The sequence below is a fragment of the Triturus cristatus genome, chromosome 7, assembly GCF_964204655.1.
Source record: "Triturus cristatus chromosome 7, aTriCri1.1, whole genome shotgun sequence".
In the NCBI taxonomy this organism is placed as follows: Eukaryota; Metazoa; Chordata; class Amphibia; order Caudata; family Salamandridae; genus Triturus; species Triturus cristatus.
The window spans coordinates 1,782,138,248-1,782,154,912 of record NC_140590.1 but is presented as its reverse complement, the minus strand read 5'-3'; the positions used below and the strand labels follow the sequence as shown (position 1 = coordinate 1,782,154,912).

General features: G+C 43.4%; 1 protein-coding gene across 1 annotated transcript in view; it reads left to right on the top strand.

Annotated features, from left to right (window-relative positions):
• LOC146813100 (DBH-like monooxygenase protein 2) overlaps positions 1 to 16,335 on the top strand; it is a 99,243-nt gene extending 82,908 nt beyond the window's left edge. The window contains exons 10-13 of the mRNA XM_085620077.1: positions 622 to 681; positions 5,264 to 5,394; positions 9,215 to 9,317; positions 15,642 to 16,335. Coding sequence (XP_085476203.1) covers positions 622 to 681; positions 5,264 to 5,394; positions 9,215 to 9,317; positions 15,642 to 15,863 — 516 coding nt within the window. The 3' untranslated portion in view covers positions 15,864 to 16,335. The remainder of the gene's footprint in view (positions 1 to 621; positions 682 to 5,263; positions 5,395 to 9,214; positions 9,318 to 15,641) is intronic.
• The last annotated feature ends 330 nt before the right edge of the window (positions 16,336 to 16,665 follow it).

Below are 16,665 nucleotides of genomic sequence, written 5' to 3'. Positions count from 1 at the left end.
GCATGGAGGATCCCCTACCTAAAGCAGTCTAGGCTGGCCCCTGGGTAAATACTGTCTGGGTAGCAGGAGTCATCACTGCAGTGTTTGAATGCACCTGCTGTTATAGTGGCTTTTTGGGGGTAAGGTGACACATGCATAGAAGCACAGGGCATCAGGGAAAATGCAGCTCTGTGTAGCTGGCAAAGGTCTTAAGACAAACCTTTTTATTGGGGAATGTGGATAATGGTGGTTGTCTGCACTGGGTGCATCTTTTGCAGGAGCACACCACAGAACCCGAGTGGTGTACCCCGACTGTAATCCTTGAAAAGCGTTAGGCTGGCATCCCCATGTTCCTGGATCATTATTGATCTTCTTGACTCTTTGTATTGCAATGATCATGTACAGAAAGGGAAACATTGAAACCTACACCTCCTCACACCTCATTGTACACAATCCTGAATGATTTCCTACCTCTTCACAGGACCAGTACTCCGTCCCTTTGTTTCGATGTGTAGACTGCCATTCAGCAGGCATGTTAGTAAAACTATATATACCAACACAAAGAACACGTGTTTATAGACTGCTCCAAAAGGTAGGGCTAGTGTGACAATAATAAGCAATATCCTTTGTGTTCCATTACAGGGCGACGAGTTGCAGACGGTGTGCACCTACAATACATTAAAGCGTACCGCTGTAACATTGGTAAGTTGATTTTTAAAATGGTGCAATGATTAAAGTTTATCAAATTGTATGCAAGGGGTACTTCAAGCTGTTCGCCTGCTTCAACAACTGTACCATCCCCACTTATCCTGCAGGCCCTTAACAGACACAGAGTAAAGAGACGCTTAATGACTTAGGACACAGTCAATGTGGAACCAAAACAAACGGTGTTTCCCAAGCTCTGATGTGTACCACAAATATTCCCCAATCATGCACACCCTCATAAGAAAACCCCACTATAGCACCCTTCGCTCCACTTGTGAAATGAGACATCTTGATTTGTTTGATTGCCAGGCCACCCATGCATGAGGAAGGTTTCTTTTCGCTTTCAGAGAGACCTGGTGAGAAGGCACATTAGTCTCTGCTTCCTGCACTCCTGACCACTTACATTTGCATTATTCTTTCTCACTTAGCATGATCTAATTTTTTAAGGCTCATATTTCAAGCATCTTGGCTTAGGCATTGTATGACTAGCATCACCTGGCAAGAAATATACATGAAGTATCAGAAGAAAATATGCATTATTTAGATTATCATGAAGGTTCCAGTCCTAGATTCAGAGTGAGCCAGTTCCAGAGTTTTGCAGCCAGAAAGCTAAAGTAATTACCTCCCAGATATACTCTGTGTACTTTTGGAATCACTGTCCGGGCCTTCCCTGAAGATCGGAGGCATCGACTAGGAAGATTGCGTTTGATCTGGGGAAGAGGTGGTGAGGACCAATTCTCTCAACGAAGCACAGTGCTTCAAGAGATTCTATCCTTGATGGGAAGTCAATGGAGCTTATCAAAGGCTGTGCCTATGGACGAGCGTCTTGGAATATTCAGGAGCCTATCGGCAGCAGCATTTTGCACCCTTTGAAGCGTTTTCAGCCTGCCCTTAGAGCCCTAGATAAAGCATGTTGCAGTAGTCAATACGCAACACCACAAGTCTTGGATTACAGAACGGTTGCAGCAGAAGTAATTATGTATCTAAACTAGAGCACAAATGAGGGTTGTGCTTACCTATGAGAGGCTAGTCCATATGGATGCACCTGGAAATAACAAGGGGATTACAAGGTGAGTGGCAATAGCACACTACCTGACTACAGACAACACAAGACAAAGGATGTGGGAGATATTATCTCCTGGAACTTGGGAGCCAACCCTTGTACACATGGAATACAATATACAGAGGTGGACAAGCAGCATTTTTACCAGACACTAAAAGGCCAAGAATACAAGGCAGGGAGCAGCAAAAAAAACTGCTCTAAGTAAACAAGCACAGGTAGGCAGAACAAATGCAAGCACATGACCAACAAGACAGAAGAGCAAAACTAAAGAACAAACGGAGGAGGGCAAGCACTAGGAACCACACAAAGTAGCAAGGCGTGGTAAGCAGAATATGCTAGAAAGTGTAACCGTTAGGCAGGGGCAAAGTTGAAGACTAAATATATAAGGAAAAGGACAGGTAGACAAGAATCCGTAACAAGCAAGAGACTGGGCCTGCAAGGTAGACTGCAAGAGGGAAATCACAAGCAATTGCTAGATAACACTAGAAGCAAAATCCCTGGGGAGCAGACTCCGTAGCAAAGACCACCAACAAAATGAATAAAAAATGGACAACGTGATCAGCAAGATACAAGACAAAGCGAGAGAGCATGTGGGAAAATGATCAAAATAGGAACACATTAGAAAGGGCGCAGTCTGGGGGTACACATCAATATAGATGGTAGAAGTGAGACAAACTAGAAAAGATGAGATTATTGAATGTACATGTGGAGGCAGGGGGGAAAGAGGTGATAGTAAAACAATTTGAGAAGTGGTACTTTGAGGTGAGTAGCATTGAGTGATGAATGTGAGAAAGGAAAAGGATGACTAGTGATACTAAGTGGTTAAAATGCAGATGGGATGTAGCTGAGAATTCATTATACGCAGGTGAGAGGAAAATGAGTGAAGATGACAGAGGTGGAGATGGGAGGGAAACTGGGAGAAATAAAGGCTAGACTGAGACCGAGAGAGCTGAGAGAATGAGTACAGCATATTTGCTGGTAAGATGTAAACCATGGGTTAGAGGTGTGCAAATTTTAGTTGCAGGTAACTGGTAAATTGGAAGAAGCATGTATATTCATATGAATGTATTATGTATGTATGAATGTATTGCATGCAATTTGGAGTGGGTGGGCAATAAATTCTACTCCATGGTGGAGTTTGCTGAGTTTTGCCCACTCCATGTTACATTTGAAATGCAGAGTTCCATACAACTCCGTCAATAGCCATGTGGCAGTTTTTTTCTTGCATGCGGTTTGCCAACGGTAAGTTGTCCAGTACGTGTGAATTTGTGTCCCCAAGCATATTTGGTTGAAAACAGCATCCCGGTGAGATTTTCTCAACAAGGGCTGTCACTAGAGAAGCTGCTGGTTGAGTAGAAAATCTACTTGAGCAGCAAAGAAGCGTATCGCCAGTCACTGATTTTGCAGCACAGAACAAACTCCCAGTACTAAAAATCAGCGTGAGTAGCGCAACTTACCGAATTCCGCCCGCTCGTGGAACTCTGTGTAATCTCACTGAGTTTTTATGTAACTCTGGGAGCTCTGACCACCCTTAGGTGCAATAGGAGGTGAAGGAGTTTAAATGAGAACTTTAAGGAAAAGGGTGAAGTGTAACAGGTCCAGGGGGAAAAGGTAAAAAGTGAGAAGAATGACAGAATGAGCTGGAGGTGAGTTGAAGACAAGAATGAGATAGGAGGCAGCAGTGGGGGTCAGACATGGAATGAGGTCGAGGTGGTGAAAGAATGAACAATGTGATTGCATTATAGAAGGAGAAATGGAGGTGATGCTTTGGCAATGTAGTTTGCAATGGCTAAAAAAATAGTGCTATCTGTGAGTTGCTTATAACCCTATGTCCTGCATTGCAGGCCATCAATATTTCACTGGTGATTGCTCCTCTGAGTGCACATAAGTATGTATTTCAAATGGACTCAGCATATTCAGTCTAGCTGTCCCCATGTCTGTCTGTTACCCTCTGCCTGTAAGCCATCCAGATGTGGTCCTCTGTCATTCTTTTAAACCGTATTAAGTGCATGCTGTGGCACTGTGGCAAAATGGACAGACTAAATGGCTGTATGGGTTGTAAAAGGATGATGGGTAGCCTCGGATCATGACAATCTGTAACAGAGGTATGAACTGGTGCCCGAAAGTGAAATCTATAGCAGTCAGTAGCCGTGACACTTTGAGCAAGCACAAGAATAATAGTAAGTCAAGCAAAATCTGTTGCACACTGAACATCCTTGTCTTATTTGGACTGCAACTCTTTGATGCCTGTAGGTTGTTTGATTCATTTGATAATCCCATTATTAGCAGTTTCCTAGAATATCTGAGCACCATGAAATATTCAAGCACATTTATTTCAAAGGACTGCCACTGTATGGAAGCACTTAACACATAATCCTGTCTGCCGGAAAATAAAATAACACCACCAGGTTAGCTGCTCTTCTGCAATGAGACCTTAAGTTGTAATTGGGTTGTGCTTTCTGGCAAATATATCTTATGGACTAATCCATGATGTGCTGATTCCAAGAAAGAATGCTTCTGAAGACTGTGGCAGTCCCGGAAGTACTAGGAGTTCCCTTCAGATTGATCTGCAAGACCCAGGGAGCACTAATTTTAAGTGGAAAGTTTGGTTTTGCCCCATTTCTTTCGAAATTGTCTTAGTGGTGGCCCCCAATAAAGGAACCTGGATTGCAACATCCTGCAATGTGGGGTGGAATTTATGTAGCACATGCAATCACATACCATAACTGGTATTCGAAGGCAGAGCTTAGAAATTAACCCATGTATCCTGGACTATTAGTTGCGAAGCCACATCTCATCCAAAACAGACCATGATTCTTCAGTAGAGGTGTGTAGGGTATTCCTCACCAGGTGTATTCTATAACAAGCCAAACACAACTTGAAACAACTGCACACCAGAAGGAGCGAAGAGAATCAAAGGTGAAGCAGATTACCTTTTCTCATCTTAGTGAATGGATTTGATTCGCATCTCCACATGTCTTTTACAGACACCTGCTAAATGACCTTTTCTTAGGAGCTCTGTTCTTTGAAACTCCTGAACAGAGGGTCACACCCTGTCCGCACCGGAGTGCCCATTTAGTAACTCCAGACTGAAGCCGGTTCTGTAAAGCACAGGTTGCATCGGCGATCTGTGCACCAATTACAGATGAAACCGGGTAGAATTTGTAGATCCATCTGTAGATCTACAAGGCTTCCTGCAGAGATGGCTTTCTTAGTTTAGTTCAGCGAGAGCTTCATGTGCCCTTTGATCTAAAGTTATAGCAATAGAACTTTGCTGTCAGGTGTTGTGTGGACTTCTGAAGTAGAAGGGACAATTTTGTCTTTCCCGAGCCCATGTTGGCACTCTTGTGTTGCAGAGACAGATGTTACAAGAAACCATGTCGTAGGAATGGACCTTCAATTCTCAAGACTGGATGCGATCACCTTTTGTCAGAATTAAGAGTTATGTCATCCATGTAATGTACTTTAACTGCTACACCTGAGTGACTTGTTTTGACATGTTTTGTCTTACTTCAGGGTGGTTTTGCCTCAACTGATGAGATGTGTCTTGCATTGCTTCTCTACTATCCCAGCAATAACATCTCTCAGTGCTTGAGCTCCCTGGATTATTCCAATGTCTCGTCATTGGTTGGCCCAGATATACTCAGGTATGTTTGTGTTGCCATCTTGTAATGATCTAAAAAAACAAATGAGTTATTGTTAATGATTCCAAAACTTCCTGTGGTGCTCCTTGTTCTAAGAGGTGATTCGCCAACTCAGACCTGCTGTTCTGCAGGCTACATTTTAAACAAGCTCTGGCAAAGACAATAGGCCCTACTTGAATGTGATGACGCATGCAAAAGTAGACGCAAATTCTGCTCGCATACCATTGCACATGAAAGTGATACCTATTGGTTTTGCAAACAAATATGAACTTTTTAAGGACCAGGTCCACAGTTACCCACACACTGTTTTTGTTGAGCACATACAGAAGATAAGTGAACAAAGTGATTCTGGAAATGTTAAGTTGTTAAATACATGTCAAACACAAGACTATGCCTTGCCCAGCAACTAAAAGGTATGCCTCCTTTCCACATACATTCATCAAAACTGCACATAATAATGGCAACATCTAGCTGCAAAAAGTACAGAAGTTCCCTAAAAATATAGAGTATGTGCAGGATGCATAAAAAGTACATGCATGCATATGGACCCATTTCAGGTGTGAGATTGCTGATGTTTTAAGCCAAACACAGCTTTATTTTAGGAGTCTGTCAGCTAAGTTAAAGCCAAAGCGAAACATACATTCCCCCGACTTTTATCCGAAACTTCTCAGTTTAGTTTCAAAATGTTGGTATGTAAGGAAGTATTTAGGCTTGCAACCCGATCTGAGTCCTGTAGACCTTGCAGCCATGTTCATGATGGCCTGAAGTTTAAAACTGGGAAAGTGAGCCTGTAAAATGAGGACCCAACTGTTCCTGCAGAAGTAGGAAAGGCGGCTGAACCCCTTCAAGCTGAAGTAAAACTCTCAGGGGAGAGCATGGGGCTCATCCATGGTGAGGCCCTCTGGTGCAGGGTCCCTCCTAGGAAGACCCAGGAGCATGTTTTCATGGAGAATGGAGGCTGGGGCTCAACAGCAGTAGCAGCAGAGTTGGTTTCACTTTCTCTGCTGCTGAATTCCCAAATCCCTCCACACATCAAAGTCCCCTTATGAGGCCAGGCATTGTGCAAAAGGTTACACTTACTAGCAGTACAGAAGGTATTGACAATGTGTTCTAGATGTAGCTCACGAAGTGCATTTCGGTGTCAGAAGTGTATTGCAATCTGTCACCCTCATTAGATGCAATCAATGATGTTATCAGTGATGTAATCAATGATGTAATTTGAGATGCCAGTGATGCTATCAATGACGTAATTGAACATGTCATGGGTGATGAAATATGTATGGTCAATTACAGTGCATGGCAGGAAGCTTTAGGTTAATATTTTTTGACATCTTTACCCTACTATAGCCTCACTTTGACCTTTCTTTATTTCAGTGAATTTCCACTGTTTATAATCTTAAAGTACAATATTATCAGACCTATGTGTAACTGTTAGGTATAAATATTTTACTACTTTAGGTAGAAATTTACTGAAAAACCCAAGTGTATATAGTAGACACTTCTCTAAAGTGACAAAATGCAGTTTATATATGGTGTGGTTGTGCAACCTCACCGTGTAATAAACTTACTCCCCTCAATTGGGTCCAGTCAGGTGTAATTATAAAACCGTAGCTTAATACTGGGTAGCTGTGGCTTCGAGCAGTCGGGCTTCAACAAAGCAACTAGTGCAAAGCCTTTAGAACTAATGACATTTGGATAAGAAAGAAACATGTCTCAAAAGAAATTCAACGCAAATTTATAAAGATATATATTTTTATGATTTTTTTTAGATAACAAAACAAACCAGAAGGTACCTGTTAAATAGATTTTTAAACAAATCATAAATTCTTGCTTTCCCTTCAAAATGCAAACTCGAATTTGCAGTTACTGCAATTACAGGTTACTTTGAAAACTTTTTATAAGGTTGTGTTTGGCTACTCTGGCCAGCTATGGATGACCAACTCAGGCAGGGAGTGAGTCATGGAGGCCAGCAATTCTTAGCTGGGCAGTCACTCTGCAGTCAAAGCAGTCTCCTGTCCAGTTCCAAGCTCTAAGTGCACACCACCATAGACGTCAATGGAGTGGTCCTTATCCACGGGATACATGATGCTGAAGATTCTGAGGATGCTCATATGGTCATCAAGGGTCTGTCTGGTGCCACCCCTCGATCTAGGAGTATGGTGGTGTGACTTTGGCCAAGGAAGATAATGTCCCTTGAAGTCCAGATGAAGTTCAGCTAAAACCCATTTGCCACTGGTCTTGGCTCATAGCAAAACCAGCAGTTCCCTTTGACTGTGGCTAATGTCCTTCAATGGGCGACCAAACACACTTCGACAACTGTCAGAGGTCCAGCAAACTAGGGTGCAACTTTTGATGTTCATGGTTGTCTCTCAGGCTGCAGATTCAGCAGTCGTCAGCGACTACCAACTTTACCATGGCGACTTCTTTGTGGCCCTGGAGCTGTAACGAGAAGTCAGCAAACTGACTGTTCACCACTTCTGTCTAGGGTTCAGGACGACTTTTCCACCAGCAGGGAACCACAGGAATAGTCATCTCATTGCTACCCTAAGAGCAACAGGTGCAGTCTCTCTTTGATAGGTCCAGGGAACAGCAGGGCAGTCCTTCTGATGCTTCTCCAGTACATACATTATCGGAGGTCTGGGTGCCAGGGGTGCCACTTTTATGGCCACAACTTTCCTTCAGGAGATGCAGTGAAATTGGTCCAGGTTGGGGCTGAATGCCCTCCTCCCCGGACAAATTGCACCAGGCCCCAGGGATGAGGTACCAAGGATGGAAACCAGTCAAGGAGAAGGGACCACATGCCCCCCCCCCCCCCCAAATCAGTCTGGGTCACCAGTGCCGAAATTTGCCAAGGGAGGAAGGCCTTATAGCCAGCTCCCACAAAAAAGCTTTCTGGGCCCCAAATTTTCCTGGGGAGAGGGGGCTGCATCTCCCTTATAATAAAGCTGGTCCGGGGCCATAATCAGCAAGGGAATGGGACAGTGTGCCTCCCTTGCCCCTGTAAAATGCACCAGGTCCAAGGGATGGAGTTACCTGGGGCCAAAAGTGGCCCCAGGGAGGGGGTCCTGTCCCTGAAGTGCACCTGCTATGGAGGATGTGGTGCCCAGGGCTGAAATCAGCACTGTAATGCCGGTCATGTGCCCCCCCCCCAGCCCCATAAAAATCACACCTGGGCCAATGTAACCATTTTTTAGACAATTGAGCACAAGCACTGGTCAGCAGTGTCCTAAGGCCAACAAAAATGATTTCAGCAAAAAGTGGAGGGAAAAAGGCAAAATGTTTGGGGGTGACCCTGCAGAGGGCCAGGTCCAACACTATATTTTAACACCAGTCGTAGTTGACATGACATCACACACCTATTGACCAGCGGTGACATAACAGAATCTACTTCTTTTGACATACATAGCCCCACATCAGACTCCTAGTTATTATAACGTGACTGAGAAGAGCAATATAAAACCAGGTGTAGTGTCTTTAGAGCCTGGAGTATGATTGTGCTGCTTCCTAGGCAAACCCTTTGATCAGGGACCCCCGTGTCTCAGGAAAGAAAGGACATCCGAAGTAGCAGGTGCTGCCTCTGCCCACCTCTCAGTGATGTCCGTATTGTACGGATAGCTTTAGAGGAGCTGGTCTACCTATAAGCGGCTAGCCTCAGGTGCTGAAGGACTTCAGGAACCTGAGCCCTAATTTGAGGGCTTTGTTCGTAGAGCTCCAAATGGTTAATTTGACCTTTAGTTCTCTATTCATAATATTTGTTATTCATAATAAAACCAATCGAGAAACAGTGACTTGTTTAACCAATCTGTCTTTTGTTTTCCAACAGGCCCTCTGCCTTGAACCTCCTGCCCTGGACCCCTGAGAATATTACATTGCTGCAGAGGATCACAAAGGAAGCACTTCAGTATAATGAAGTGTTACAATATAATGTAAGTTATTTTCTATTCCCATTTCAAGAATTACAACTCTGTGAATGGTGGTATATAGATAAACCTATATATTAATAAATTGATGTTCATTAACCTAAGCAAGCGCGCCTTGTCAGCTAGAGTGCTCTATCAAAGAAGGCAAGGTGCTGTGGAAAATTTAGAATTTCCTCATGAGATCAATATGGGTTTTCCTTCATGTCAAGAATAAACAATTTTAAGAGGCATGTTCTATAAAGAGGGCATGATTGTGCAGGGTCCACTGAAGAGTTCTGGCTTAAGCATGAGCCTCCAGGTTGAAATACATGTTCACTGAACCACCTTCAATTGAATCACATACATGTACTTTCAGTCCAGTGCTGCACTATTTGGAAAATACGGGCCTTTTATTTTATTCAATGTTGGCATTTGGGGAGTACCTCTACTCCTCAAAGAGCTTCATTGCTCTTCCAGACAAGGTCCCAAAGAGACCTCATCAGCCTTGCCCAGCAGTGACATTGTAGCAAATTTAAACACAAGAGGAAGGTTTCATGTCTCTTCAGACGTCTAAATGAACTATAATGAATTCATGGTTTCTTGAGTAGCTGAGGTGAGATCTTACTACTTGATGCAGAACATTGTGTGTAGCAGAGTTTTGGGTCCCTTGAAACCGTTTCCGAATCCCTGGAGGGAAACCTTTAAAAATATATCTGACTTTCATGACAACATAGTCCATCTTATGGGCACCTGTGTGCATCTAAATAAGTCTTGAGACTTCCATACTCATCACCCTTCGAGTCACCATGAATACTCCTTCCTGGTCTTCATTACGACCAATGAGATGAAACTGTTTTCACTCACTTCTACGTCTCCTCTTGATTCTTGCCCCATGCATCAATCGAAGAGTCATTAACAGTATTACTCTAACATTGACCACCTTGTGAAATTCCTAACTTCTTTCAGGAAAGGTGCTGACTGCTTGGGAAGCACATTTTGTCTCACCTGTTGTAAAAAAAAAAAAAAAAAACCCAGAGCTTGACCCTCCTTATCAAATTATCTACTTATCCCCTTACTCATTATCCGTGCCAAACTAGCAGAATCTGTTGTAAACAATCAGTTGATGAATTATCTAGAAGAACGTCATCCTTTCCACCTTGCTCAATCTGGGTTTCATAAAAACGGATTTACTGAAACTGTTGTGGCAAAGGCCACCAATGACATCCACTTTATCATAGATGATGAAGTGGCAGCCTTGATACTGCTTGACCTATTGGCTTAATTTGACACCATCTGTGCCATCCTACTAGAGCTGATCTGGTTTTGGTCTCAAGGAGACAGTTTACAACTGGCTTGCTTCCTTTTTGCAAGATCAGTCAAGCAGTACTCCAGTTACTCCGTCCCTCAAGAAAAGATTAATGCAACCCTTAATATCTATGCTTGACTATTGTAACTCTCTACTGCTTGGCCTTCAAAATGTTATATTGCCAAGACTTCAAATGGTAGAAAGTGGAGCAACTTTCTTAATCCTGGGGCTGAACAGAAGATCTTGTATCTCCAAATACCTGCTTCAATTTTATTGGTGGTCTTATTGTCTAAAAATGTGTTTATAGCATCGTGTCTGTCATGAAGCCTTTGTTACTTCTACCCAGTAAGCTACATGTCTTCCTTATTCTCCTGGTACCTTCCTATGTGAATCTTCCATTCTAATACACATCACTTGAAAGCTTTAGCAGAAACCTGTGATAAAGTTAAATTCTGTTCATCGAGCACATCAATGCAGGGAATGGGCACACCGCTCACATCACACCTCGGTATAACAAATAATTAAACATCAGAGGGAAAAATAGTCCCACCTTATGTTTGCTCAAGTAGCATGGGAAAGGCGGGGGCAAAAGGGATGGATAACTTAAACAAACCACCAGCAGGAACAATAAAACTACCATCTACCCAATAACCTGTGTGGTAGGTGAGACTGAGATCAGAAGGAGAGCAGGCTCAACCGCATGAATAGGGTGCTGAGCGCCTCCATGCCAGAAATCTTTTCTTGTTTCATAGGGTCATATTTTCATATTTATGAGCCTCTTGCGCCACCATAGCATCACTTTTTGTGACATCACAGTGGCGCAAATCATAAAATATTATCGGAGGTCACCCAAAACCACTTTGCATGGCTTTGAATGGTCTCATAGATATGGAATAAGGCAAAGCACTGCAAATTGCTGTTGCCTTACTCTGCATTAGGGAGGCGTTCCATGGGTGTTACGGTGGGTATTCCGATGCAAAATCCATGGATTTTGAAGCTTCCCAAGATTTACAAAACCATGTAAACCTGGGGATGCACCAAAACCTTACGCCTCCCCAGGGGAGGCACAGTGAGGAGGAATAACTTTCTCCTTGTTTTTTCCTCTTCATGTGGGTTGCATTCTGAATCATACATGGAAAGAGGAAAACACCGTCCAAGATTGTTTTGGTGCAGTAAGGTGCTCCTTCCTGCACTTAAACAATCCTGCTCACAACACTGTGTTGGCGTTAGGCTGCCAAAATGGTGCCAGTGCTGAGGGAGGTTAGGTATTCACTGTATTAGATGAATACAATGCAATCCAGCCCTTTCACTTTGACACAGCTAGGCAAGGTGACTTGCTGCGCTGCCCTATGCCAAAATCCCATAAATGAGCCCCTTAGTTTTCATTTAGGTGCGGTAGGCCTGCGGTTTTCAGCCGTTTAAATATATATATTTTTATTTTGAAGTCTGCTGCTTTTTCTAGGTAATTCAACTTGGATCCTGTAAAAGCAGGATCTCATACAACTAAACATCATATTTTTTAAACTAGTGGCAGCATGCCTAACCATCTCTTAATATGTCAGGTTTGTCATGTAAACCATAACTGAGCTAGCACCAAGAATTCTCTTGCCCCCCACTTCTGGTTATATGGGTGACCATGTCTATCATTTGTTTGCATAGTACTTTTCACCCTAAGTGGGATGGGTACGCCCAGAGGTGGGCCTCTTGCTTACTGTGCCACTAGATTCAAGCTAGCCTGGTTGATGAGGGGTGATACCCCGAAAACAGTCCTAGGATGCTGGTTTCTGCTCAAGGGAGGACCTGGCTTGGCAGTTCGGCCTGGACTGTTCCCATGAGGAGCAGGGTAAAGACTGATTTACATACGGCTGGATCTGGAGCATAAGAATGATGGATTCAACCGAGATCTCTTGACTGGGGGTGAATGTTTGATTTCCTCTGCATTCCGTCCATCCTTTGTTTGCATAGCACATATGCAACCTCAGCAGGACTCCACACGACTTAACTGAAATAGTGAATCTTTAGGAAGTGCAGTGCCAGGACTGCAGCATCTTCTTCCTTTGATAATCGTGAGAATCTCAAGACCCAGACTTAGAAAGGCCTGAATGCATTCACCAGATGTTTCATTTCAGCCTCTGGTGAATCATAGCTATAGCCACAAATTATTATAAGTTTTGTCACTTCATAGCTGTTCCTTTTTACAGAGGTTTGTAACTCAAAATCCCCAATTTTTAAAAAACTTTTTTACCTTTCAAATGTTTGTTTGATCCAAGTTACTTTGTGGCCATTTTATCCAAATGTATCTCCTTATCCGAAAATCTATACTTTTTGTTAACTGTCGTGGCAATTGTATCACTTCGGAGTTCTGCTACTCTGGATTCATCCTGCGGCTCCCAGCAGGAACTCCAGTTGATCATCCCTCAATTGTTCATCTGTTGCACACAGATCCAAAGTATATTGGGAGCCATGTTGCCTGGTGTGAAAATAATCTTGTATTTCCTGCCTACATACGGTCCCCATGGCTCTAACCTCCTTGGGTGGAATATTTATGAAAGTTGGCCATTTATGAGATGGCACCATCACTTTCAGGCCTCAAGGCAGTATATCTTCCCCGAAGCTGATCATTCACTGGAGTCCGATATTGTAAGTCCTCTCTCCTGGCCTTGTACCACCTCCTAGTGCCAGCTCATCCTGGTGCCACAGTGCCCAGCTTTCAGGAGGCCATCTTGTAGTCCACAATTCACTGCAAGACTTGTGTACACTCGGTGGTGATGCCTCTATCAGTATCACACTTGGGTAGCTGGGATGCTCATCAGGCACTACTGTGCACCTGGCCATACCGCAGGGGTGCGGTTCCAATAAACGCAGCAGCCTGGGCACTTGGATTTTCCTTGGAAGCAACATGTGGTTGGGTAATTGATATTTCCATTTAAGGGGGCATTCACCCACTGCCGCAAATTAAGGGCACAGACGGCTAGCATTCATTAATTTTCCTGATGTTTTAGTGTTTCTTAATGATGGTAAGGTCTTACCCTTCCTTGACCTCTCATGGTAATGGATATTGAATGGCTAGGGTCCCAAAAGAGGTTTAGTCAGTACTTGGTGACAGAAGCATATCCCTTAAGTGGTCAGAGTTAGTTTCCTGTGGTGCCCCCGGAATGAACAAACATGGACAGTCCAACAAATAGTGTCATTCTGGAAGGAGAGGCAGAAGAGGTTGCAGACAGTGATCAGAATCCACAAACATCTGACTCAGTTTGTGGGGCTCTGAGTCCAATACCTCCAGTGTTGGAGTAAGAAAATCAGTAGATATATGGTTTATAAATGGTGTAACGAGGCTTCTTTTGGACCTCAGGCAAGCAAGAAAAATGGAGGCGCCATCCCTGAGTTTGGAAGTAAAATCAGCTATAATTGGGGTGCAGTGCTCCCTCAGCCTCCTGGAACAAGGTGCCACTTAGACCCTAGCCCATATGCTTGCCCTTGGGTGTAATGGTTGCACACAGGCTTGCCATGGGTGACCCAACAGAACACCCACTGCAAGCATCTGCTTTGCGGACATGCTTCCAGTAGGCAAGTATGCTGACAATAGGTGATATCAGTGGGAGCTTCAGAGCCTGCAGCATGGCTCCCAGCATATAACCAGAGGAAGACCCGGCAAGATCATGTGCCCCAGATGAAACAGTATACAGAAAGAAACTAGCAATACTACACTAAACTAAAAGAAGCCGGTGCAAACCCTGGGGAATTGACAATATGCCCAAGAACCAAGGGCATAGCATCTGTGGTAGTGTACAGCACACATCAGTGCATCTGACCTGTATGACCCTCCTGCTTTTGTGTATGCAAAGGAATTTGTACTGGAAGGGTATGCTTCAGGTACAAATGCAATCCTGGACCTCACCCAATGAACTTTGCACCATGGTGGGAGACTATGTATTGTGTGAAGCAACCCATTTGTGTGCCAGCACAGCAGATAAAACCATCAGCAAGCCAGTCCTGGCAGATCTAGTTCCCTGCAGCACATTTGGAGGCTGCTTTATGTGGAAGTTAATCTTTGTAACTCTAAATGTGACTAATGCCTCCTTTACTTAGTCTACAGGAAGAAACACTTTAGGTGTACCCCTAAAGTCAGGATCACTGAAATAAAATGGCAGTGTTGCATTGACTGCCCATACTGTTTATTTATCGTTTGTGTATGTTTCCTGTTTTTAGGACAAGAACTAGTCAACTCATTTATTAAATACCAGTTGGTAATTTACTGCTCCCAGAGTCAACATGCAGGGACTCAAAGAGGGGAAATGTCTTTATTTCTTCTTATTACTTCTTCTTTCTGTGTGCTACATTCTGCAGCACACAGACAGAAGAATATGCCTCGCAGGATTGCTTTTGTGCAGGAAGGTGTCCCTTCCTGCACAAAGAATCCTGCATGCAACGTGCATGGTGCAAGGGTTCCTGCATTGGTGCTAGGCTGCCAAAAGGCAGGAACACACTGTATTGCCTTAAATACGGCACATTTCTGCCTTTTCCCTATCACTCAGTGTAGCAAGGTGACTTGCTGCGCTCCACTGCTTACATTCCTGTAAATAAGCCCCTTGGGTAATAACTCCCTAGGTATTGTAACACCTTTCACAATGTCACAAAGGAGGTTAAAAGTCAGAGCCCCATACTACAACTCTTCACGTCTCCTGCACATTGTGACCAAGTCACCAAACTTCTAAAACTATTGGAGTCAGGGTGAGTCATAGAAAAATATCTTTTTGATTTGTAATTTGGAGAACACTGATACGATGGGATCCTTATGGGAGCCATGAAGAAATCAGAAATAGGGATATTTAACATGAAAGCGCACTCACATGGTAATTTTGCTTTAGATAGTCTGATGTAAAGGCCTTTGGGGGCATTAAAGTGCACTGAATTTAAGCCCGGAAGGGGCCAGCAACTAACCACCTTCACTAAGAAGGGATTTGTTAAACTCATCACTGGCCGGTGAGATGGCTGATGTATGGGCTTTGAGAACTAACTCTGTCCGCTCTGTTTTCTGCTTTCAGGGATCCCGCTCATCGACTTCTGGCTACATTCGCAACGTCACCGACTCACCAGTGACTCCCTGCAACAGCCCAGCATCCACCAGTCCTGCTTCAACTACATCAAAGTCACCATTCACACGTCCAGCTAACACCGGGCACAGCTCATCTACAGGACAATGTCGGCTCCCACTGTTTTTTTCCCTGTCGGTGCTCTCTGTGAAATTTCTATTTTTCTATTTCTAGAGGTTAAACATATGCATGGAACAGTCCAAATAGGCAGAGTTTAAGGCCAATAGGAATAAGATGTTCACTTACAAACAGAAATATATATATATACAGCACACTTTGCTATACAATATCCATAGATCAGGAACAGACTAATGCAGACCCAGAAGTTGGTGCAAAGTTTATTGAATGCACTGCACCTCCGCCATGATGTTTCTGCCTACAGGAGGCCTTGATCACATGACGCGCAAGAGGAGTGCTTCCATACTTTTAAAGTGCAAGTGTGATAACTCGTGACAACACTCATTGCGTAGTCATAGACACAGGAGTTCCTCAGATCACATTAGTGAGGCAACAACCGTAAAACATTCATGGTGTTTTAACTTAAATACATGGGAGCAAATAACTTAATAAATATTCATTATACCATAAATATTTAAAACTAGGCAATGTAATAAAAATCATGAATAAAAACTTTCAATAAATAAAAGCTTCTATTCCTAATTTCTATGCATGTTAAGACTGATGTGGGACCAATATAAAACGAAAGGGGAGGAATTACTGCAAGTGCATATTAAGAAGACATATCGTAAAACAATTTATACAGTCCCAAGTACTGCTGTTGGACCACGGGGTCACCTTTGAGTCCTAATTTCCTGGAATGTGAAGTGCTAATGCAGATATATTTCGCCCAAGTGGGCCTTGTCACCTCCCTCTATGCTGTGTTGACAAAGTGCAAGTGCTAGATAAAGTGCCACCCTAATAAACCAGCTACAGTTTATCAATGTGCAAAAGTGCTGAATAGAATTTTAAAAAAGGG